The sequence below is a fragment of the Acinonyx jubatus genome, chromosome X, assembly GCF_027475565.1.
Source record: "Acinonyx jubatus isolate Ajub_Pintada_27869175 chromosome X, VMU_Ajub_asm_v1.0, whole genome shotgun sequence".
NCBI lineage: Eukaryota > Metazoa > Chordata > Mammalia > Carnivora > Felidae > Acinonyx > Acinonyx jubatus.
Window position 1 is genome coordinate 39,975,027 of NC_069389.1, and position 25,130 is coordinate 40,000,156.

The following is a 25,130-nucleotide window of genomic DNA, read 5'->3' on the forward strand; positions in this document are numbered from 1 at the left end:
AAGACTGGGAATTGACATGGAAAGTATGGGATTTCAGGGACCACTTGAGGTTGACGATTATGACTTATCTGCCCTGTGGGGAAACTTGTTGCAACAGTGTTTGCAGGCACAGAGAAAGCCCAAGGCAGGGTTTAAACGGGGCGGGGTGGAGGTGGGGAGCTGTTGCCAAATGAGTAATGAAAAGCCAGAAGGTCAGGGACTTTAGGTTATTGGCAGAAGCATTATTAAAACAATGGTCTGGGGTCTCTTTGCCAAATACGAAAAACTGAGACCAAGGTGGACGCAGTGGTCAATGAGGCTGGGGAACAGAGAGGATTTGAACGAATGGCTAGGGAGAGGCAAAGTGTGGGCAGACAGCAGGATGCTTCAGCTAATGATTTCAGAGGTGGAATAGTTTCTGTGATGAAAAAGACCAGAGATCTTTGGCGATGTTCTTACTTTTCCAATTGGAACACCTTCCCCAGATGGAGGTGGGCAGATTTGCTTTCTATCTTCCATTAATCTTACAACAGCTTCCTCCAAGGGGGTGTTCACTATCCTGCTGAAACAGAGCAAAATTATCCTTTTTAGTTCTCTTGTAGATTTCAGGAACTTCAATCTGCTTCTCGGACTTCCTGTCACGTTTTCATCCATCCTTGAGTACATATCCCTGCTTATGGGTCCTTTTAAACACTGACCTCCCGAGACAGTCCACCACCCTACCACTCGAGTTCTGTAAATGTCTTTCGCTCACGTGTCAGAACGGGCTAGGTTATGCAGCGGTAACAGGTGCCCCCCCCCCCCAATCTCACAAGGTCAGGAGGTACGGGGATGCTAAAAATCATCTGCATTTTACAAATGAGTAAACTGATCTTTGGTGTCTGAAAAGGTGCATAGCCCTCAGCGGGCAAAACCCTAAGGAACACAACACTTCACAAAGGCTCCTCCTGGCCAATTAATTGCGCTACGTGAATACGCAGCCTCCAATTCCTCCGGTGCACCATGCAGCGTGCAATTGCGTATCTTTATCTTAGCGGAGAAGTTTTCCCATCCAGAACTCAGGAACACCCACCCCGGGGGGCCGACGGGGACGCTGGATGTGGACAGTGACCAGGAGCCCCGCTCTAAATAGTGTGGGGGCGAGTCTGCCTACGACTGAGACGACCAGGCGGGGGACATAAAACAGAAGAGTCGGTGGAGTTCTCCGGGTGGGGTCCACGTCCCGTCACTGGGTACATTCTGTACACACGAGCCCCTCCCTTGCCTGAAGTCGATTCCTGAAGACTTGACTTCACTACGGAGGAGTTGGGGAAAGGTGGGGTCTGGCTCGGTGCGCCCCAACCACCGTCCCCACCCCGCAGCAACCCCGCCCAGATCTGGCAGAGCCCTGGGCGATCCCTGGCGGGTGAGGAGGCGGGGAGAAGCTGCGAGGTCGAAGGCGGGGCGGGCGGCTGCCAAACCAGCCAATAGGCGGCTCTCCAGCGGCTGAGCCGAGAGAGGGCAGGGGCGCCGACACTAGCACCATCGCCTCCCAAGTTTCCCCTTGTGGATGCAGGGCGCGGGTGGCTCCGCTCCTCCCGGCGCACAGGGCCCCGAAGAGGCCGGAGGAGCGGGCTCGGGACGGGATTTGTGAGGAAGGGGAGAGGACGGGCGCCCCACCCGCTCGCAGGGTGGGGGGCTCGGTGAACGATGAAGGGCCGGCGGCGGCGGCGCCGGGAGTACTGCAAGTTTGCGCTGCTGTTGGTGCTCTACACGCTGGTGCTGCTGCTCGTCCCCTCCGTACTGGACGGCGGCCGCGACGGCGACAAGGGCGCGGGGCACTGCCCGGGCCTGCAGCACAGCCTGGGAGTGTGGAGCTTGGAGGCGGCGGCGGCGGATGAGCGCGAGCAGGGCGCCGAGGGGCGGCCGGCTGCCGCGGGGGGCGCGGGCCCGTCCCCCCAGTCCCTGGGCAACCTCAGCGGCGATGTCGCGGAGGCGGTGTCTCGCGAGAAGCAGCACATCTACGTGCATGCCACCTGGCGCACCGGCTCGTCGTTCTTGGGCGAGCTCTTTAACCAGCACCCGGACGTTTTCTACTTGTACGAGCCCATGTGGCATCTATGGCAGGCGCTGTATCCGGGCGACGCCGAGAGCCTGCAGGGCGCGCTGCGCGACATGCTGCGCTCCCTCTTCCGCTGCGACTTCTCGGTGCTGCGGCTGTATTCGCCGCCCGGGGACCCGGCCGCGCGCGCCCCGGGCGCGGCCAATCTCACCACGGCCGCCCTCTTCCGCTGGCGGACCAACAAGGTCATCTGCTCGCCGCCGCTTTGCCCCGGCGCGCCCCGTGCCCGCGCCGAGGTCGGCCTCGTCGAAGATGCCGCCTGCGAGCGCAGCTGCCCGCCCGTGGCTCTACGCGCCCTGGAGGCCGAGTGCCGCAAGTATCCGGTGGTGGTCATCAAGGACGTGCGCCTCCTCGACCTGGGTGTGCTGGTGCCTCTGTTGCGTGACCCCGGCCTCAACCTGAAGGTGGTGCAGCTTTTCCGTGATCCACGGGCCGTGCACAACTCGCGCCTCAAGTCCAGGCAGGGGCTGCTGCGCGAGAGCATCCAGGTGCTGCGCACCCGCCAGCGGGGCGACCGCTTCCACCGCGTGCTGCTGGCGCACGGCGTGGGCGCTCGGCCCGGGGGCCAGTCCCGCGCCCTGCCCGCCGCACCGCGCGCCGACTTCTTCCTGACCGGCGCGCTCGAGGTCATCTGCGAAGCCTGGCTGCGCGATCTCTTGTTCGCGCGCGGAGCGCCCGCCTGGCTGCGGCGCCGCTACCTGAGGCTGCGCTACGAGGACCTGGTGCGGCAGCCGCGCACCCAGCTGCGCCGCCTGTTGCGCTTCTCCGGGCTGCGCGCGCTCGCCGCCCTCGAAGCCTTCGCGCTCAACATGACGCGGGGCGCGGCCTACGGCGCAGACAGACCCTTCCACCTGTCGGCGCGCGATGCCCGCGAGGCCGTGCACGCCTGGAGGGAGCGCCTGAGCCGAGAGCAGGTGCGCCAGGTGGAGGCGGCCTGCGCTCCAGCCATGCGTCTGCTGGCCTATCCTCGCAGCGGAGAGGACGACGACCTGGAGCCGCCTGTGGATGAGGAGAAGCCGCTGGAGACCGAGGCCGACGGCGCCACGTAGCCCCCCGTCGTGCGCCCCCGGGACGGATCCGGGTAAGGTTCGGGCTAGGGAAGGGCCTCTGGGGAGCTCAGACCAGCCTGCGGGGGGGTGGGGGGTGGGGAATGGGGGTGGGTGCCATCCCAGATCCCTGTCTGAATAGATTCGAGCGGGTGGGAAAGCGCTGCTGGTAGAATTTGGAAGAGAGTGTCGGGATCTCCAGCTTAGCCACTTGCCCCCTCCGAGGAGGGCCCTGCGACGAGAAGGAGGGGGTTAAGTTTGGCTGAGGCGGAACATAGGTCCCCTCTATGAAGTAGGAGGGGTCGGTCACCTGTTGAGCACCTGTTGAGCATGGGGCAGGAGAGGGAGGGGGAAGAGAGGGAGAGGAGGGAAGAGGTCTGAAGAGAACAAAGATTTGAAACCGTCACAATGGAACTTGAGACTGAAAATTGACAAGAAAAGTATCGGATTTCGGGGACTATTTGAAGCTGGTTTTTTTGTTGTCGTTGTTGTTTTTTAACCTTGACACCGCTCTGTCCTGTGGGGAAACTTGGCAACACGGAGAAAGCCCAAAGCCGGGTTTGGTGCACAGTTATGGGCTCCTCTCCTCCCTACCCCTAATCTGTTTCATACTTCTTCTCTGTCTCTCTCTAATGCTCAGCTCCAGGGCTTTCCTTCTAAGTTACCAAGCATACAGGTGCACAAAGGCCTCTCTTGAAACGGTTTTTGCACGTGTGTGTGTCTCATGGTCTGGTCTGGTCGCAGAGAATGGACTCTGCTTTCTCCTGGCTCCTGTAGCATTTTCCTTCCCCCCGCCCCCCAAAGGCTGGCGTTTGCAGGATATTTGACCACATCCCATTTACATCAGGTCACAAAAGCTGCCTGGTCAGCTTCCTCTAGCGCCCACAAGACCTTAGCGCCGGGCTTCCCGCATTCTGCCGCATCCCTTTGAGAGACGGAACCTTTAGAGGGACAGTAGCACCTTTGGCTGTGAAAAGACAGCCCCCACCCTCGATGTTTTGTTCTTTCTCTATAAAGCATGTGTCGTAAGACGCTAAGATGGGTCATAAATGACCTCAAAATGTGTTCAGTGTCCGTACATGGTTGGGCTGAGGGAAGAGTTTGTTCTGCATGATGCTGACCTTAGGGGTCTAGTTAGTGGCTTGGGAACGTGTTTCCCCAAACTGAGTGCGACTCTGTGCCTTGGGAGGGTGCAGCCTTCTGCACTGTGCAGTCTGGAGGAGGAGGAAAAGCCAAGCCTCGAGGGCGGAAGTGACTTAAGTTTCCATTCATTATTTTATGGTGTAATTCAGTATTCCCCTGGGATGAAGCTCTGAGGACAAAGTGGAAGATGTTAATAAAGACGGATTTTGTTGTTCTTTAATAGACCAGGGTTGCAGAGCGATTTTGCTCCCAGCAATCAAGTGGTTTTCTGGGTCAGTTTCTGTAATTGCTAGGAAGTCTGTGTTCTTTCCTGATTTCCAGAGCAGAGGAAGGTAAGGCACAGTATGACTTGTCACGTCTTAACAAAAACATCCTTTCATCTGCTAATCCTGTTTTTGCAGATGTAAGTAATGAACCAGCCCCTCACCCTCTCTCACAGGCCTGAGGGAAGACAGCCTCTCCAGGATGAATTCTGCAGCATTTTATGACTTTAAGAAGCCGGGGGGGGGGGGGGGGGGGGGGGGGCCTGGGTGGCTCAGTCTTTTAAGTGATGGCTCAGGTTATGATCGCACAGTTTGTGGGTTCGAGTCCCACATTGGGCTCTGTGCTGACAGCTCAGGGCCTGCTTGGGATTCTCTTTCTCTCTCTGTCTCTCCCTTGCTTTCTCTCCCTGTCCCTTCCTGGCTCGCATGCTCTCTTTCTCTCTCTCTCAAAATAAATAAACTTTAAAAAAGAAAAGAACTATCTCCCAGACACCTTTATGGTTTTCATTTTTACGATCAGTTATTCAGCTCTGGCTGGGGCAAGGTAAGAAAGAGAACAGAGAGGACAGAGTGTATAATCTTCACCCTCTAGGAAGTTAGAATCCGTGTTGGTAACAGTGATTATGGAGCAGATGCTGGTGCTGCTGTTTGGAAGGCCAACAAGGCTCCCTTTGCAGGGACATTTGGGAGCAAGCCTTAGGCTCTTGCGTACGTTAGTGACTGAGCCCTCCTTCCCATACTTCTGCCAAAATTATCGGCCGCTACCATGTCACCCCCAACGAACCAGTGGATTCGTTAAAATGCATGTATTCCTGGTTCCTAGAAAGGTAACGTCGCTGGCCAGGACTTTCCAAAAACCTGTCACGCCCTGCTCTAGGGACACATGCATGGAGCTAAGCACTGTACACGTGCCATTACTTTGGTCTATCATCAGTTTTACAGATGACGAATCCAGGACTCAGAGAAGCCAGGTGACCTGCCCAAAGTCACACCAGGGCTGGGGAGGGTGGGGTAGCCTTGGTGTTAGACCCCAGAGCTCAGAATCTCTCCTTCTCTGGGCCCCTTGGCTTCCCCTGGTGGTACCTTTGGCACCCCGGCCAGGCTGGAGTGGGAGACACAATTAGCTTTATTGTTAGTGAGTTCTAGCCACTGGACAAATCCATAAAATGTCCCTGGGCTGCCCACGGCACCTATTCACCTTCCCCCTGGCTGTCCTTCACATGGGACATCATCGCGTGCCCTGTGACCCGACCAAGAACCGAGGGGGGGTTGCTCCTTGCTGAGTCGCAAACACACCGGGTGGAGTTGTTGCACAAGGGAAGCTTTATTTGCATCAAGTAAGGAGAGCACGGGAATAACTTCCAAAACCATGACTCCCCAAGGGTCAGGACGAATATTTAGATGGGGGAGCCTGGTTGGGGACGGCGGGTGTCGCCGTGCACGGCTTCGCATGCGCCTGAAGGAAACATGCGTATCCATGCCCTGTATGTTATGTCAATGAGGCTTATGCTCCTCCTTGGGCGGAGACTTTATATTACAATGAGGTACTGATAGTTGTAGGTCATTTTAGAGGTCGCTCCGGGGTCCACAGGTGCGAGTGGGGAGGGGTTAGGCTCAAACTGGTCAGGGTGGTTTTGGTTCCCATTTGCCTAAGAGAGAAGCTGGAAAGAAGAGTTTAAGGAAAAATGTGGAACAAAGGTCAGTGAGTACATGCAGGTGGCAGTAAAAGTCAGGCATTGGGGTCTAGCTGGTGACACCCCTAGCTCAGCAGTGAAGGGGGGAGGGTGCTCCGCGTCAGTTCACCCGAGTACCTTCTGGATGGTCCATCCCGGACAGCCAGGATCTGGCAGGGAGGGAGGGGGTGCACTTTTTTTCCGGGCTGGGTGGGGACCAGAGCACCATCAACCCGAGTCCCCAAGGACTCTTCCGTCTTTTCCACCTTCTCGGCTTTCACTTACCAGCTTATCCTCCCAAGGATAAGGCTACAAGATCATAGCCTCGGCAGCGAGCATCACTTCCTCACACAAGGACGCTGCAGCGTTGTTAAAATGCAGGAAGGAAGCTGGTTAGCGGGTAAGGAAGGGGTGGAGGAGTTTTCCCTCGCCTGTCTCTCCTTCAATCTGGTTATAAAACCTTCCCAGAACCCCCACCCCCAGCCGACTTCCTTTGACCTCTCACTGGCTAGCACTTGGTCACATGACCGGCACTAGCCCATTAATTGGGGAAAAGGAGGGGGCTCCTTGTGATCGGCTTAGACCCGAGATTCTCAGCTCCCCCTGAGCAGTACAGTCACCTGAGGAGCTTGATTGATTGATTGATTGATTTTCAAATGTTAGTACCTGAATTCCACTCCCAGATATTCTGATTTTACGGGTGTGGGGTGGGGTCCAGGCACTGGAATGTTTTATTTACTTATTTTTTTAATGTTTATTTATAGTTGAGACAGAAAGAGACAGACAGATCGCGAGTTGGGGAGGGGCAGAGAGAGGGGGAGACACAGAATCTGAAGCAGGCTCCAGGCTCCGAGCCCGCAGCATGGAGCCCAATGCGGGGTTCAAACTCACAAACCATGAGATCGCAACTTGAGGCAAAGTCAGATGCCCAACCGACTGAGCCACCCAGGGCCCCCGAGGCACTGGGGTGTTTTAAAAGCTTCCCAGGGGATTGTACTGTGCGGCCAAAGTTGAGAACCACGGTGGGACCTGGACTGGTCATGGGTCATCACCCAGGCGGTGCTCTTGCCCCTGGAACAAGATCCAGATAGGGACTGAAGGGTTGTTGATGAGCAGAGAACTGTGGGCCACAGCAATTTAAGTAAAGGCACTTGGAGCTCTGAGGTTCCAAGAAGCTGGAGGGTGTTAATATGGAAAGGGAAAAACATCTTCAATTATTCATGGCCCCGTTTATCACTCTCTCCCATTCCTTCGAATGCTTTGTTGTCTCTAGGTTCTTACTTAATAATCCATCATTGTGCCCGCGATCCGGTGCTGTTCCAAACAGACCCATGCGCTGTCCTGTCCTTTTCAGCGTGTCTCCCTTTGATTTCTGCCCTTGGGAAGCCCCAAGATGTCATTCCTGTAGGCATTTAAGAGGCCTTGGTCTTAGGGTGCCTGGGTGGCTCAGTCGGTTAAGCGTCCAACTCTTGGTTTTGGCTGGGGTCATGATCTCACCGTTCCGAGTTCCAGTCCTCATTGGGCTGCCAGTGTGGAGCCTGCTTGGGATTCTCTCTCTCCCTCTCTCTCTATCCCTTCCCATGCACACACACACACACACTCTCTCTCTCTCTCAAAATAAATAAAAAAAAAGACACCCTGGTCTTTGTTCTTGACAAGATATAGATGGGCCCTTTGAATGAATTTAGAACAGGAGGTAAGCGCACTGTAAACTAATAACCCAACGATCAGAAAGCTTTCTAAGGACACTATCCAGACAGAAAAAGAAATGACCAGCCACCACCAAATCCCCAACAAAGCATTTTTTTTTAAGATTTTTTTTTTTTTTTGAGAGAGAGGGAGATGGAGAGAGAGAGCACACGCTAGGGAGGGGAAGACAGGAAGTCAGAGCATCCGAAGCAGGTTCCTGCACCGGTAGCAGAGAGCCCAGTGTGGGGCTCCAACTCAAGAACGATGAGATCATGACCCCGGCCCACGTTGGATGCGTAACCACTGAGCCATCCAGGCACTGAAAAGTGAAACAGGTTTTTAAAACCCGTCCACATCCAAATCCTTAATGTCCCCTTGTGAGGTTAGTGCTGCCTCTGATCAAGACATTCTCCAAGCTCCCCTGTGGGTGGGGCTGCCTTCCCAAGCAGGACCCCCTCAGTTGATGGTGGATTTGGTGTTTAGGAAAAATCCAGACTCGTCAAGCGTGGCAGGTGAGGCTGGGGAGGAGGCTGCTCCTGCGAAGTGAGGTGTGGCCATAAGGTAGTAACCAAGTCATTTCTTGACACATATGAAAATCCATTTTTGTGTTAAGGTGCAGGAACCCAGGATTTTGAGCCTGGCCCTTCTGGTTACCTCTTTTTTTAAAATGTTTATTTATTTTTGTGAGAGAGAGTCGGCGGGGGGGGGGGGGGTGGCAGAGGATCCAAAGTGGGCAGAGAGCCGATGCGGGGCTTCAACTCACGAACTGTGAGATCATGACCTGAGCCAAAACCGAGAATCAGATGCTTAACCGATTGAGCCACCCAGGCACCCCTCTCCTGGTTACTTCTTTTTTTAAAAAAAAAATTTTAATGTTTATTTTTGAGACAGAGAGAGAGGGGGGAGCAGAGAGGGAGGGAGACAGAATCTGAAGCAGGCTCCAGGCTCTGAGCTGTCAGCACAGAACCTGACACGGGGTTCAAACTCACAAACTGTGAGATCATGACCTGAGCCGAAGTCGGACGATTAATCTACTGAGCCACCCAGGTGCTCCCTGGTTACTTCTTGACTGACCTTGGGCAAGTCCCTAAACCTTTTTTGGCTTTAGTGTTCTTACCAGTAAGAAGAGGAGGTCAAGAGGATTTTCAGGGCTTCTTGGAGCTGAGGGGAGGCGACATTTATTGTGTGCCTAGTTTGTGCACTGTTACATGCTTAATGCGTGTTGTCTGAGTGTGTCTTCACCTCAGCTTTATGAAGTACACAGTATCCCCATTTTTGGATGGTGAAACCAGCTCAGAGAGGTTGGGTAATTGTCAAGGATAACACAGCCGGAGGATTGCAATCAGGTGCTATCTTGAAACTAGCATCTAAAATTATTTTAGAAATAACATAAGCACACGGTGGAGAAAGAGCTTAAAACTTAAAATAACCCGCCAGTCTTACTTCCCAGAAGCAACCACATGTGTTTCCTAGAAGACAGACATGTCTTGGGGTATCTGTCTAGAAACGTTTTACGTGAAATCAAACATAGCCTTTGCGGACTAGTTCAGTCTTCTTATTTTTATTTCCTTAAAACATTTCTAATTGAGAGATAATTGACCTAGGACACCGTGTTAGTTTCAGGTGAACGACATACTGATTCAATATTCGGGTACATCGTGAAGCGATCACAGTCTAGTTAACGTCTACAAGCCTCCGCTTGTAGTTAATTTGTTTTCTTCTGATGAGAACTTTTAAGATCTACTCTCTTACCAACTTTCAAGGGTACCATACTGCATGTCCACGACTTATTTATTTCATACCTGGAAGTTTGTGCGTTTTGACCCCTTTCGCCCATTTTGCCCGCCTGGCTCTGGAAAGTACCAACCTGGTCTCTCTCTGAATGTGTTTGTTTTTTGGATTCCCCACATACGTAAGATCATACAGTATTTGTCTTTTTTCCATCTGACTTATTTCATAAGCATGATGTTCTCAAGGGCCATCCATATTCTCGCAAATGACGAGATTCCCTTGTGGTTTGTGGCTGAATAATCCTCCATCGTGTATATCTAAGCCGTAGTTTCTTTATCCATTCCTCTATTGTAAATAATGCCGCAGTGAACACGGAGGTGCAGGTATCTTTTTGAGTTAGTGTTTTTGTTTCCTCTGGAGAAATACCCAGAAGCAGACTTCCCCGATCATGTGGCGGTTGTGGGTTTACCTTTTTCAAGGAATTGCCATACTGGTTTCCGTAGTGGCTGCACCAATTTCCATGCTATCATGCATTTTTGCTTCCATCTGCTTAAGTCCAGAAACATGACGGCTCTGATGAGAGTAATCAAGAACGTGAGTCTGAAGAAGAGGGTGGAGAGAAGTCACAAGTTCCAGATTCTAAATCGCTATTTTGGGCAAGTCCTCGAAGTCCGGCGCTGGACAGAACACCCCCGGGGAATTCGTCGGCTGCTGTACATTCTCTCTCCGCCAGCCCCTGGCCACCAGCCGAGGGCACGGATGTCACCTGTGTTTTGGAGAGTCTCAGTAGTGATTGCATTTAATAAATATGAGGGCGGGGCCCCTGGGTGGCTCAGTCAGTTAAGTGTCTGACTTCGGCTTAAGTCTTGATCCCGTGGTTCGTGGGTTCGAGCTCCACGTCCGGCTCTGTGCGGACAGCTCAGAGCCTGGCGCCTGCTTCGGATTCTGTGTCTCCCTCTCTCTCTGCCCCTCCCACACTCACATGCACACTCGCTCACTCTTTCTCAAAAAATAAACATTTAAAAAGTTTTCAAAAATAAATACAAAGCCATATTTTTCTTTCCATAGGCTATTTAGGGACATTTTTAGGAACTCTTTCAGTATCTCTGTGCTGGGGAAAAGACGGGAGGGGAGGTTGCTTTTCATTCTGAAAGCTGGGTTTTTAAAAAATGTTGACTGTTTCGAGACTAAAATTGTATATGCTTTCAGGAATTTGAAAGTCTGAGAATACCGGCTGCTGATGGTTGCCATTATGTTCTTACAAAATTATTTTCTGTTTTTCTGTGGAATGTTCCAGCACCTATCAGTGTCATAACGTACTGCTGAGTCCATGCACTTATCCTTTAGAGGATCAGTAACGTTTAGGGAAAGATTTATGGGCTTAAGCAAGAAACTTAGTACCAGCTCGCTGTAATAAGTTTTTACCTATTCAGATTAAACTTCACGATTCTTTAGCTTTTGTTTAGGGGTTTTTCTGGTGATCTTTTACGAAGAATCTTTTCTAAGGCACTGTTCTCTTACCTTTTTTGTGCCAGTGTTTCAGAAAATTGCGAACTGGATTCCTCTGCTTCCACTAATCCAGTTGTGACAAAATCTAATGTGTGAGGTATGATACAAAGGGTACAGGAATCGGGGCACCTGGATGGCTCAGGTCATGATCTCACAGTTTGGTTCACGAGATCCAGCCCCTCACTGGGCTTGTGCTGTCAGCCTGGAGCCCGCTTTGGATGCACTGTCCCCACCTCTCTCTCTGCCCGTCCCCTGCGTGCACGCTCTCTCTCTCAAAAATAAATTAAAAACTAACAAAGGTTACAGAACTAAAATAATGAAACTTGGTAAAACATTATAGGAGTGTACTTTAACATATTTCATTAGTTCCCAGTCCCAACGTGACATTGCTACGTTTTTTCATGTTTATTTATTTGGGGAGACAGACAGAGGCAGAGAAAGAGGGAGAGAGAGAATCCCAAGCAGGCTCTGTGCTGTTAGTGCAGAACCTGACGCGGGGCTCGATCTCGTGAACTGTGAGATCGTGACCTGAGCTGAAATCAAGAGTTGGGACGCTTAACTGACTCAGCCACCCAGGCGCCCCTCATTGCTACATTTGTAATCGTGCGTAAGTGTTAAGTATGTGTCTAAGAAAAACGCTACAGTAGGATGGCTTTACAGGTGACCTTGCATAGCAAAGGGTGCACACTTTTTACATTTTGAGAGGTAAAGTTCTTTGAAGTTGCTCTAGTGTTCACTCCCAGCGTTTCTGGGCGTGTCTGTTTCCCAGACTTTCAACAACGTGGATTTTCCCTAATTTTTTCATCTTGGCTAGTGTGATGGGTGGAAAAACGCTTCCCCCCAGAGCCCGGGCTCTCTCTGATCCCACAGCGCCTCTCAGACCGTAAATAATTGCCTACATGTCCAGTTGTGGTGACCAGGATGCCCCGACGAAATCGCCTTCTTAGCCTCCTGGACTCCACATGTATTTGGCAGGTGTCGTTCCCGTGATCCCTTCTGAAGGACTGGGTACGCTGTGAAATCAAAATGATCATCTTTATATAAAACCAGGCAGACACGTGACCGCCGGCTTAGGACTGGCCTTGTGGTACTGTTGCAGTGGGTTCTACCTATTGACTTTGAACTTCCACTATTTCGGGACGCTATCACTGGGGGGATTTGGCTGATTTTAAATAAGGTTTAACCCGTTGTGCATGGTCTCGGTGCTCCTGAGAGCCCTCTTTGTTGTCTGGGGCAGCGGGAGGGCACAAATGCCCCTTTGCAGTTGTTGAGGAAGGATTCAGAGGGTTTTCAAAGAAGTTTTTTTCAGTCTGGGCAGAGATTTTCTTCCCATGAATACAAATGTCATATAAATAGTCCGAGCGATGCTTTTAAAAAACATTTATAAGCAGCTGGCTTAAACTTCCTCAGTATGCCTTTTCTCGGGCTGCTGGCAGCATGAACAGCCCAGAGAAGACCAGAAACTGAAAAACGCACAACTGGTCTTTTATGGGTCTGAGTTCCAGCTGACAAAGTGACTTGGAAATGAACCTCTCTCCAGGCACCTGGGTGGCTCAGTCGGTTAAGTATCTGGCTCTCAATTTTGGCTCAGGCCATTGTCTTGTGGTTTGTGAGTTCGAGCCCTGCGTGGAGCGTGCTTAGGATTCTCTCTCCCTCTCTCCCTGCCCCTTCCCCACTCCCTCTAAATAAAGTTTAAAAAAATTTTTTTTTAAATTTTTTATTTATTTTTGAGACAGAGAGACACAGAGCATGAGTAGGGGAGGGGCAGAGAGAGAGGGAGACACAGAATCCGAAGCAGGCTCCAGGCTCCGAGCTGTCAGCACAGAGCCTGACACAGGGCTCGAACTCACAAACCGTGAGATCGTGACCTGAGCCGAAGTCGGATGCCCAACCGACTGAGCCACCCAGGCGCCCCTAAATAAACATTTTTTTAAAGTAAAGAGAAAAGAAATGAACTTCTCTCTTTTTCTTTCTCTCTCTCTCTCTCTCTCTCTCAGAGGTCTCCTGGCTCGTCATTCTCTTGCTTTGTAGTGGAACTGAAGGAATTAGCTCTATTGAGAGAAACATTTCTGCCTAGGTGCGGTATAGAGTAAGAACAGTAAGGACTAAGAAATAGCCCTGGCCCAAGTTCAAGAACATGGGGAAGTGGAGAACCCTTTGGGAGCCGAACAGGAAGCAGTTTCAATTGGAGAAAAGTTGCAGAGCTCAGGGATGTCTTCATGAGAATTGGAACACTTCGGCTTTGCTCCCTGCCTACCCCCCCACCTCCGCCCCCGGCCCCGCAGGCACCACGCCAGCATCCGGGTGTGACAGCTTCTGCAGCTGCCCTCGTTCACATTAAAGACCGTCGTGCTGGATGCTGATAGTGGATATTTCTCAGTGAGGGGGTTAAGGGGCTGTGAAGGGCGACCACCACGTCTGACTTCAAGGATGACCGCATTCAGAGTGAACAGACTGCCCTCCCCTGAAATCAACATGAGTAGCAAGGAGCTTTGCTGTAGGGCGACATTCTGCGACATTCTGGAAACAGCCACTGAGGCAGAACGTGTGTTTGTGCGTGCAATGGAAGCCCTTTCTATTAAGCCTTTCTTTCGGACAGCAGTGCTAAAAGGAGCCCCAGAAGGCACCGGGCGAGCCGTGAGGACGCAGGGCAGTCCCTGGGCCCTGCTGGCCAGATGCCTCAAATCCGGCCGGAAATGAGATTGTCTAGAAGGCCAGCTTGGAGAGATTCATATGGTGTGATTAATGTCATTTGGTCGTGGCAACCAGCAGGCCAGAAGCAGAGGAACCAGCCTACCTGAAAAGTCAGAAACGGAACATGACAGAAACGTTTAAGGTGTAGGGAGCAGGTAGGGGCTCGGGACCGTGAGTTCTTTTGTAAAGGTGGTAAACTGAGGGAAGTCGGGAGCAGGTGCCAGCGTGAACTTGGGAGGAGGCCAACCGAAGCAGTTTTTACATACCAGACAGATCAGGTGAGCTACAGGGAGAAAGACCCCAGAGCTTTTGAGGTCACTCTCCCCATGGCTGAGACCAGACTTTACGAGAAAGGACTCGTCACCGTTTCAGAGAGATCATGGGAACAGTAAGCCAAAACTACTAAAATCAAGAGTGTTTTAAAAATAGGACTTCCTTTCAGACAGCCTAGAGCTGGCATATGTGAAATGTACGGATTTTAGAAGCAATGAAAGTAGATGGCCCTTTCTTGCTCCAATGAAGGATATCACCAACATGGATGTAATAAAGGAAAATAATACATTTTTTCAGGTTCTGCAAACAATAAAAAAGGTTACCCTTTGTTGTCTTTCTGTGCCCTCTCCCCCCACCCCCACTCACCCACCCCACCCCCAGCTAGGGATGGCAAAGGGGACTATCTCGCAAAAAAGGAGGTGGTTGGCTGAAAAAAAACCCACACAAGCACACCCTCCCAAAGATAACAGCATTCCCAGCACTACTGAATTCCTTTTACATTTCTTTTCTTTTCTTTTTATTTCCCAACAAAGGGAAAGAGAAATAGTTTTGAACTCAGGAAAAATTCACATCCTGCTCCTAAATATGGCAATTTCCGGCAGTCCTACGGGCCCAGGGGAAGAGCGGTTTCCCCACGCCAACACCCTGTGCCAACGTGAACCTGCTCTTGGCCATGGGGCCATTTTATCCCCCACTGAACTCTGGACAGGGCTAGATCCGGGTAGAGCTGACACGGTGCCTCACTCTACAGGAAGAGATGGGCATGGATGCCGTATACTGGCTAGACATCCTAACCTGTGAACCCTAAAGTTGATCGGGGGGGGCACCCCAGGGACCCCCTCCCCCACCTGCAGCTAACTCCACGGACCAGTAGCCCCTGTGGGGGCCAAAGGGCTGCCTGAATGACAGATCCAAGCTCCCTCACTTCCTAGCCACACCAACCCGAGCCGCCCCCGCTTGGTAGATGACAAACATGTGCAGGTGGGCCATCAAATCTATGTTCTAAGATCCTGACTCAGTTCCCTTACTTGAGTCGGGAACAACTTTACTCACAAAAGCAATTATGTATGCCAATTAAAACTAGACCTCGGAGCAGCTCAATGAAAGGAAAAAACAAAAGTCAACTTAGGCAGACTTCGCGGTTTCCAAGTTTTATAAATACTGGTTTGGAGCACATTTTATTCATTTTGTTCTCAAGCGAGCTCAGAAACTTGGGACATTTTTCGCTGGGGGTGGGCATGATAAAACTAAAAACATGCCATTATGTGATCCCATTCTATTGGGGAAGTATAATGGCCATTTAATTTGGGCTCCGGCTGACTCTGGAGCTTGACCAAATGACTCGCATGGGTTGAGGTTTTCCTTGGAATTCTGGAGTGGCGAGGTGAGTCCTTTTCTCGCACCGTGAGCAGGGAAGGGGGCGGGGGGGCAGTTCAGCTCCTGGAGGGCTGCCAGCAAGTGGCTTCTCCCCTAGTTTCTCCCCCTACTCCCCAGGCACGCGTTTTTGTTTGTGTTTTTTTTTTTAATTTATTAATTTATTTTTTATTTACAAAAATTTTTGGGGGGGCGCCTGGGTGGCTCAGTGAGTTAAGTGTCTGATTTCGGCTCAGGTCATGATCTCATGGTCCGTGAGTTTGAGCCCCATGTCGGGCTCTGTGCTGACAGCTCAGAGCCTTGCAGCCTGTTTCAGATTCTGTGTCTCCCGCTCTCTGCCCCTTCCCCGCTTGTGCTCTGTCTCAAAAGTAAACATTAAAAAAATTAAAAACAAATAAAAATAGAAAATAATTTTTTTTTAACATTTGTTTATTTTTGAGAGACAGAACACGAGCGGGGGAGGGGCAGAGAGAGAGGGAGGCACAGAATGGGAAGCAGGCTCCAGGCTCGAGCTGTCAGCACAGAGCCCAGTGCCGACTTGAACTCACGAAGGGTGAGATCAGGACCTGAGCCCAAGTCCAATGATTAACCCACTGCCCCACCCAGGCACCCATGTGGGTTTGTTTTGTTTTTTTTTAATTCAGTCCCTGTTTTCAACTTAAGCGAGAGTTGCTTCAAGGATTAAATCCCACTAGTGCAAATATAGTGGCAACACCCCTCCCCCCTCCGCCCTGCCACTTGATTTGTCAGGCGGAAAGTCTGGAAATAATTTATAACGTTTATGCTATTTAAGTACATTTCTAGCTATTTGGGGGGTGCGGTTGTATTAGCAAACTAAATGTTTCCTATTACATTTCGCTTTAGAGTCACAGTGAGGGAATGCTTGCCCTTTCACATTTCTGGGGTTTCAAGTATTATTTTAACATCATCCCCAAGCATCTTCCTTAAAAAAAAAAAATCTTAATGGCCCTATTGTCGTAAACACTGTCAGTCATTTCCGTTTTACTTAGCGCCGCATTTCACCCATTGGGGGTTAAAACAGGAGGGTTAAGAAAACTTAAAAACGGGTTGACAGATAATGTCAGGAACGCCGTCCACAGAGGGTGAGGCCGGGCTGGGATGTTGGGAGAAGACCCCACGAGCACCCGTGGCCACTGAAAAGGAGCCCAACGCCTGTCCTCAGCCCATCTGCCCTGGAGGGGATCCAGGAGGAAGGCTGTTACAATGGGCTGGAAAGTAATTCACCCGTGATAGCGGGGCCCTGCTGAATACCCGGAAATCTCAGCCCCCCCCCCCAGCCCAAGCACCACGTCGTCGCACCGACTCATACCATCTGGGAAGCAGCTTTCGGGGTGATCAAGCCGGGGTGCCTCACCTGGCACAACTGTGTGGGCCGGGACACGTGCGTACCTCCGGAGGCGAAAGGAAGAAAAACTTGGAAAGGGGCATGGGGGGGGGGAGGGGGCGGCGATCTACAAATGCAGTGGGAGGGGGAAGTGAGCTGTCCCGTGCCCCTGGGGGGGGGGGTGGGGGGGGTGGGGGGGCCGTACCTGACTCCAGCCGGGCCAAGAAGGCCACCGAGAGCGGCAGGGCTGCAAGTTCATTTGGTGTGGCCGTTCTGTCGTCAAACTTGAAAGCCAGCAGGAAGTTGATCTTCCCCCCTCCCCCATGCCAGCTTCGAAGGTTGGCCGAAGTGTGATTAAAATGCTAAGCGTGTGCCTCCCTGAGTTATTCTACCGGAGGGCAGGGAGCCTCGGCCAAGCCAACTGCACGCAATCGCAGTGAGGCTCCGTTCGGCTGCTCATTTCAATAATCAGGGAAACTGCCGCACAGGAGGGAAAATACACGCAACTCTTGGGAGTATGACTTTGAATCTGTAAGTCAACGACCGTTTCTTTAAATGCATTTTTTAAGTTTATTTATTTCTTTTAAGACACGGAGAGGGAGAGTGCGCACAAGCAGGGGAGGGCCAGAGAGAGGGGACAGAGGATCTGAAGTGCTGACCGCAGAGTCCCATGGGGGGACTCAAACGCATCAACCCCCACGACCTGAGCTGAAGTCGGATGCTTAAACCAACTGAGCCACCCAGGCGCCCCAACAATCCTTTTCCTAAAAGCGCAAGGTGGGGGCGCCTGAGTGGCTCAGTCAAGCCTGACTTCGGTTCAGGTCATGATCTCTCAGTTTGTGGGTTTGAGCCCCAGGTAGGGCTCGGTCCGGAGAACTCAGAGCCTGGATCCTGCTTCGAATTCGGTGTCTCCTTCTCTCTCTGCCCCTCCCCCACTCGCAGTCTGTCTCAAAAATGTTCAAAACATTTTTAAAGAAGTAAAAGTACAAGCAAATTTGTGAATTGAGCATGAAGGAAAGACTTCACACTTCAAGGCCACATTTTCTTAAAACAACCCTTTTCCACATGCTTCACAAAACAGTAATGTACCGAAATCTCTAGACTTCTGGAAATTAGTTGCACTAACTTTTGCAGATTATCTCTTTTCAGGGCCCCTTGGTGGCTCAGTTAAGGGTCCAACTCTTGGTTTCAGCTCAGGTCATGATCTCATGGTTTTGCCGGTTCGAGTCCCACATCCGGCTCTGCACTAAGTGCAGAGCCTGCTTGCGATTCTCTGCCCCTCTCCCACATGTGCTCGCTGAAATTAAATAAATAAAATCATCTCCTTCCTGTTATCCTACAGAGTAGGTCTTTTTTTAAATTGAAGTCTTAGGTTCCAGTATTAAGAGTCCACATTTATATACATTACAAAGTGATCTCCACGATAAGTATAGTCACCATCTGTCACCATGCAGCGTTGTTACAAAATATTATTGACTACGTTCCCTATGCTGTACTTTGCATGCCTGTGACTTAGTTATTTTTTCACTGGAAATTCAGTGTCCTTAGTCCCCTTCACCTATGTCACCGATTCCCCCACCCCACCCCCTTTCCTCTGGTAACCCCTTTCCTCTGGTCTCAATATGAATGTGTTTTGTTTGTTCCTTTACTTTTTTAGATTACACAGTATTTGTCTTTCTCTGTCTGACTTATCTCACTTAGCAATAATACCCTTTAGGTCCATCCATGTTGTCACATATGGCAAGATCTCATTTCTTCTGGTTAATATTCCATTGTGTGTGTATGTTTGTGTATCTATATATGTGTGTATCTATATATATATATATATAGATACACACATATATGTATACACACATATACACATGTATGTATATATACACACATACACGCACAAAAAAATACACACACACACACACATATATACACAACGTATCTTTAAAAAAATTTTTTTTTTAAATCTAGGGGCACCTGGGTGGCTCAGTTGGTTGAGCGTCCGACTTCGGCTCGGGTCGTGATCTCACAGTTCGTGAGTTCGAGCCCCACATTGGGCTCTGTGCTGACACCTCAGCCTGGAGCCTGCTTCGGATTCCGTGTCTCCCTCTCTCTCTGCCCCTCCCCTGTTCATGCTCTGTCTCTGTCTCAAAAATAAATAAATATTTTAAAAAAGTTAAAAAATTCTTTTAATGTTTACTTATTTTTGAGAGAAAGAGGGGATGGAAGGGCACAGAGAGGGAGACAGGATCCCACGCTACAACAGAGAGCCTGATGCAGGGCTCAAACTCACAAACCTTGAGATCGTGACCTGAGCCGAAGTCAGACACTTAACCGACTGAGCCACCCAGGAACCCCAAGATTTATCTAATTTTTAATCTTTTCAAAGAACCAGCTTTGTTTCAGGATTTTCTCTAATGTTTTTCTGTTTTCAGTTTTACTGATTTCTTGTATTTATTTTCATCTTGTTTTTTGAGGTGGGTGTTGATCATCCATCTGAGACCTTACATTGTTTCTAGTGTAAGCATCTAATACTATAAATTTCCTTCTCGGCACTACATTGTCTGTGTCTCACAAATTTTGATATGTTGCATATTCATTTTAATTCAATATATTGGTGTTGTTTAATATTCCACGGATTATTTACAGGTGTGTTCTTTAATTTCCAAGGGTCTAGAGAATTTCTTGCTCTTTTTCTACTATAGATTCTTAGTTTGATTCATCATTAGAGAACACACTCTGTATTATTTCAATTCTGTGAAATTTGTTCAGGGTTGTCTTATGAACCAGGATATGGTCTAGGTGGTGAATGTTCCATGCGTGCTCAAAAAGAATGTGTTTCTATTGTTATTAGGTGGAATGTTGCATAAATGTCAATTCAGTCTTGCTTGGTTGATGGTATTATTTTGTTCCTCTATATCATTGTTGATTTTCTGTCTAGTGAATTGTATCACTTGTTAGAGAGAGAGGTACTGACGTGTCCAACTATAGATGTGAGCATGTCAATTTCTCCTTTCTGTTCTTTCAGGTTTTGCTTTTAAAAAATTGAAGTTCTGTCGTTTGCTGCATATACACACATTTAGGATTGCTATCTTGTTGGTGGGTTCAACCTTTTACCATTACATACTGTCCTTTGCTGTCCCTGGTAATTTTCTTTGCTCCAAGGTTTATTTTACCAGATATTAATATAACCATTCTTCCTTTTTTCTGATTGTTAAAAATTGAGATGGAATTCACATACCACAGTTCACCCTTGAAAGTGTTCGATTCAATGGCTTTTAGCACATTCGGAAGGCTGTACATTGATCACCACTATCGAATTCCTGTTTGTCTGATTATTATTTAAAAGTAGCAATTTATTGGGACACCTGGGTGGCTCAGTCGGTTGAGCGTCCGACTCTTGGTTTCCGCTCAGGTCAGGATCTCACGGTTTCGTGAGTTCGAGCCCCACATCGGGCTCCCAGCAGAGCCCGCTTGGGATTCTCAGTCTCCCTCTCGCTCTGCCCCTCCCCCGCCTGCGCTGTGTCTCTCTCTCTCTCAAAGTAAATAAACTTAAAACAAAATTTATTTAAAAAGTAGCAATTTATCAACCAAGTCATCAGTTTTCACACAATTTCAATAACTGTAGCAATTTCCTCGAACCACCTGTAGAAATTCCGAAATGATGGCATTGTTGTTTCAAAGCACTTGTTCTTTACTTGACCTGAATGATCCCCCACTTTTAGCACCGCTGCAACCTGAAAACCTGTAAGCTGCTTGGTGACCTTGGACTTGGCTATGGCAGCAGCTCACTAGACCCCTCTGTGGCAAGTGTCTGGGTCTCGCACCACCGATTCCCCTCTCAATTAATGTTTGTATGACTTAATCCTTTTCATTCTTTGACTTTTCGACCTACCTATAAGGTATTTGAAGTGAATTTCTTGTAGACAGCATATGGTTGGGTCATGTTTTTAAAACCATTCTACTGTTCTCTTTTGATTTTGTTTTTGTTCTTTTTGAGAGAGAGAGAGAGAGAGCAAGAGCACACACACTGGAGAATTGGGGAGGGGCAGAGGGAGAGGGACAGAGAGGGTCTTAGGCTCCACACCCAGCTTGGAGCCTGACTCGGGCTCGATCTCATAACCGTGAGTTCACGACCGGAGCCAAAATCAAGAGTTGGATACTTAACCGACAGAGCCACCCAGGCGCCGCAGCTCATCTCTTTTTGTGTATCTGTGAACTTAGACCACTGATACTTAATGTTATTATTGATATTATAGGGCTTCAATTTGCCATTTATAAAACTTAATTACTGTTTGTTCCCTGTTTTTTGTTCCCATTTCCCTTTTTGTGCCTTCCTGTTAGTTACTTGAATATTTAAAAAAAATTCATCTTTGGGGCGCCTGGGTGGCTCAGTCGGTTGAGCGTTTGACTTCAGCTCAGGTCATGATCTCAGGGTTCGTGATTTCGAGCCCCGCATCGGGCTCTGTGCTGACAGCTCGGGGCCTGGAGCCTGCTTCGGATTCTGTGTCTCCCCCTCTCTCTGACCCTCCCCTGTTCATGCTCTGTCTCTCTCTGTCTGAAAAATAAATAAACGTTAAAAAAATTAAAAAAAAATTCATCTTATTTGCAGTTGTTTTTTTTAAGTTTATTTATTTTTGAGAGAGAAAGAGTATAAGCCGGGGAGGGGCAGACAGAGGGGGGAGACACAGAATCTGAAGCAGGCTCCAGGCTCCGGGCTGTCGCCACAGAGCCCGACATGGGGCTCGAACGCACGAGCTGTGAGATCATGACCTGAGCCGAAGTTGGACGCTCAACCGAATGAGCCACCCAGGTGCCCCTGCAGTGTTTTTTTTAATGTCTATGTTGAGAGACAAGAGTGCGTGTGTGAGCAAGCACGAGTCGGGGACGGGCAGAGAGAGAGGGAGAGAATCCTAAGCAGGCTCTGAGCTGTCAGCACAGAGTCCAACTTGGTCACAAACTGAGATCATGACCTGAGCCAAAATCGAGAGTCAGACATTTAACCGACTGAGCCTCCCAGGTGCCCCCCATCTAGTAGGGTTTTACAATTTTGGTTATTGTACTTGACAGCTCTAAACTTTCCATTTGGTTCTTTTTTTAAAAATATTTTCCTGCCAAGAATTTCTATTTTTAAATTTGTATCAAGTGTGTTCCTGATGGCTAACTAAAGCATAGTTATGAGAGTGGCTTAACATCATTTGCAGATAATTCCAGAGTCTGTGTTGGTTCAGTGTTGGCACCTGTCACTTACCTTTTCTCATTCAAGTTGAAATTTCCCTGGTTCTTGGCTCGATAAGTGATTTTTTAAATGTTTATTTGTTTTTGAGAGAGAGGGGAAGGACAGAGAGAGAGAAAGAGCATGAGTGGGGGAGGGGCATACAGAGAGGGGGAACAGAGGATCCCAAGTGGGCTCTGACATGGGGTTCGAACCCACAAACCATGAGATCATGACCTGAGCTGAAGTTGGACACTTAAGTGACTGAGCCACCCAGGCACCCCTGCAGTGTATTTTTTCCCCTCATGTTTGTTTATTTTGAGAGAGCAAGCGAGCAAGTGTGAGCAGGGGGGAGGCAGAGAGAGAGGGAGAGAGAATCCCAAGCAGGCTCCAAGTTGTCAGCACAGAGCCTAAGTGGGGGCTCAAACCCATGAGCCACGAGATCATGACCTGAGCCGAAGGTGGACGCTTAACTCAGCCACCCAGGCGCCTGGACAAGTGGTTTTTCAATTGTATCCTATTTGGGATACATTTGAATCTCTGAATTTTATTTAGATCTATTTTAGCAGGTCTCCGCGGACACTGCTAGGGGAGGAAGGGGTGCACCACCTGGTTCCTGGCAGGTGGGGGCGGTAATCTAGAAGTCCTAGCTTCCCCTGGGCCTCTGCTGACAGGAGGGGGGATTGCGTGCGTGCGTGTGTGTGTGTGTGTGTGTGTGTGTGTGTGTGTGTGTGAGACCATTTACGTTTCCGGCCTGCTGGCATCTTCAGCGTCTATTCCGGGACACGAGAAACAGAAAGGCAACCCAGGGAACTCATGGCTCCGTCGTCCCTTATTGTCTGTGGTCGCTCCACCTTCTTTCCCCCACCCTTTAGAGTTTTATCTCTGTCTTACATATCATGTGGGGGGATTGTAGTTACACTTTGTACAAGGAATAAGGAGAAGGGTGTTTACTCTAGCTTATCTGGAACTAGCGCTAACCCTTCTGGAAAAAAATTTTTTTAAAAATATTTATTGATTTTTTGGGAGAGAGAATCCCGAGCAGGCTGTGAGCGGTCTGCGCACAGCCTGACTCGGGGCTTGAACTCACAAATCCGTGAGATCATGACCTGAGCCAAAACCAAAGAGTCAGACGCTGAACCGACTGAGCCAGCCAGGCGCCCCGAAATTACCTTGTCCATGTGAATCTTTACGGCACACGTTTCATCATCTTGAAGACGCCTCTTTCCCCAGGCTTGGCGTCACTAGTCCTCTTGAGCCGATGGCCAGTTTCAGCATGTTAGAACATAATGTCAAATCTGGCACATGACCAGGGCAAGGGGAAGGATCACAAGGGAGCAAGAAACTGGTGGCAGGACTAGCACAGGGTATTGTAAGGAGACAAAGAATAAAGTTCAGATGCCGCAAAGTAGGAAGCTGGACTTGTTGCCTACAGACAGCCCCCGTTTTAGGGAACAGCCGACTCTTGTTGGCATGATTTATCGTGCACGTGTGAAGGATGGAGGGTGCCGTGGTCAGTGCCTGAAGGTACCGCTCTGATCCCAGGCCTTCCTCCGCTCTGCGCAGCTGGTCTCAGAAAGTTCTCTTCTCGGGGCGCCTGGGTGGCTCAGTCGGTTGAAGGTCTGGCTTCGGCTCAGGTCACGATCTCACCGCGTCGGGCTCTGTGCTGACAGCTCGGAGCCTGGAGCCTGCTTCGGATTCCCTGTCTCCCTTTCTCTCTGCCCCTCCCCCGCTTCTGCTCTCTCTGTCTCAAAAATAAACATTAAAGAAAAAAAAAAAAGAACGTTCTCTTCCCAACAGGTGCCCCCTCCAGCAGCAGTTGTAGAAAGTGCAGTCATGCGGACGGGGGTGCCCATCGTTCTCCTATCTTTATCCTCACCAAACACCTCTTGGGCCACATTTTCTCCTGGCCTGTCCTCACAAAGCAGAAATGACAGTTACTGCCTCGGTGTGGATTCCCAGCACTGGATGATGCAGCTTCCGTACGGAAGGTCACAGGCTTCATGTTTAAGAGGACTTTACGCCGTCAGGGTTCAACAGGCTTTTCTGTCTGTGGATTTCTGGGTCCTGAAGTTCAAACGTCCTTTGTTCCTTCCCTTCCAGGTCAGTCACCATGAACCGGGGCGCTCAGCATGTTGCCCCAGCACCGGAGAAGCCACACTGTGGAGGCGGTGTCTCACGCTGTCACAGGCTGCGACTTGGCTTGGTACCCACGGGTGTGCAATTCTGCAGCGCGGGGATATGGTGAGCTCTTAGATAATGACCGATGCATTGGTTGCAACGCAGTTGTCAGTAAGGAAGTGACCGCACAATGTGGATAATTACGCCCGTAAAATAGGAAGAACGTGAGTTCCCAGCCCGAACCTGCCTCTCCTGGAGCCGTTGCAACAGCGCGTTCTCAGGACAAAGAAGAGATGCGATTTGGTTTAAAGTGGACTCATTCGGCTTTTCTTCAAATAGCCCCCCCCTTACACCTGCCCCCAAACCAATTTTTGAAAAGTAATTTCTCTCCCTGGGGTGGGAGAACCCCACGGACCGAAACAAGATTTTGCTTTCAAGTTTTTCTGTCTGGTGTTGTTTTTTGTGCTATTAAATGACCCCGGGGTCGTTGTTAACGACAAGATTTGTTTTGTTTTGTTTTGCTAGGATGCAGATTTCATGATGAAGTTCAGTTGCGTGGTTGGGGGGGGGTAGGGTGGGAGGGAGAAGCTAGTCTACATACAAAGGAATATGAAGGAAACTATATTGAGTTCAAGAACCTTAGCAGTTATCCAACACTCAAAGCCTGTTAACAACTGTTGTAGGCCAGAAGTTACAACACAGACCAGATTTAAAGTGTTTCTCTTAATCCTAAGGCACATTTCAAAAAAATCTCCGAAATCTGTTGCTGTGATTAAAAAAATATTTTTTTAATGTTTATTTTTGAGCCAGAAAGAGACCGAGCTTGAGTGGGGGAGGGGCAGAGAGAGAGGGAGACACAGAATCCGAAGCAGGCTCCGGGCTCCGAGCTGTCAGCACAGAACCCGACGTGGGGCTTGAACCCACGAACCATGAGACCATGACCCCGAGCCAAAGTCAGAAGGCTCAACCGACTGAGCCACCCA

The 25,130-nt window shown here is 49.8% G+C and overlaps 1 protein-coding gene and 1 long non-coding RNA gene across 5 annotated transcripts; one reads left to right on the top strand and one right to left on the bottom strand.

Annotated features, from left to right (window-relative positions):
- Window positions 1-1,399: 1,399 nt before the first annotated feature.
- Window positions 1,400-24,649, top strand: CHST7 (carbohydrate sulfotransferase 7). Of its 4 annotated transcripts, none has more exons than XM_027054000.2 (2): window positions 1,400-3,161; window positions 10,186-12,842. In XM_027054000.2, exon 1 carries the CDS (start codon window positions 1,669-1,671, stop codon window positions 3,127-3,129), a length of 1,461 nt encoding a protein of 486 aa, XP_026909801.1. In that variant the 5' UTR covers window positions 1,400-1,668; the 3' UTR covers window positions 3,130-3,161; window positions 10,186-12,842. The 4 variants fall into 4 exon arrangements, with proteins under 4 accessions (XP_026909801.1, XP_026909799.1, XP_026909800.1 ...); XM_027053998.2 differs by having other exon boundaries at window positions 1,401-3,161; window positions 10,181-12,842; XM_027053999.2 differs by lacking the exon at window positions 10,186-12,842 and adding an exon at window positions 13,132-15,768 and having other exon boundaries at window positions 1,402-3,161.
- Window positions 6,054-17,227, bottom strand: LOC128311591 (uncharacterized). The gene is made up of 4 exons (XR_008290096.1): window positions 17,026-17,227; window positions 12,034-12,147; window positions 6,491-6,564; window positions 6,054-6,193 (listed from the first exon to the last, which is right to left on the bottom strand). It is a non-coding gene; the product is annotated as an uncharacterized LOC128311591 (long non-coding RNA).
- Window positions 24,650-25,130: the final 481 nt, after the last annotated feature.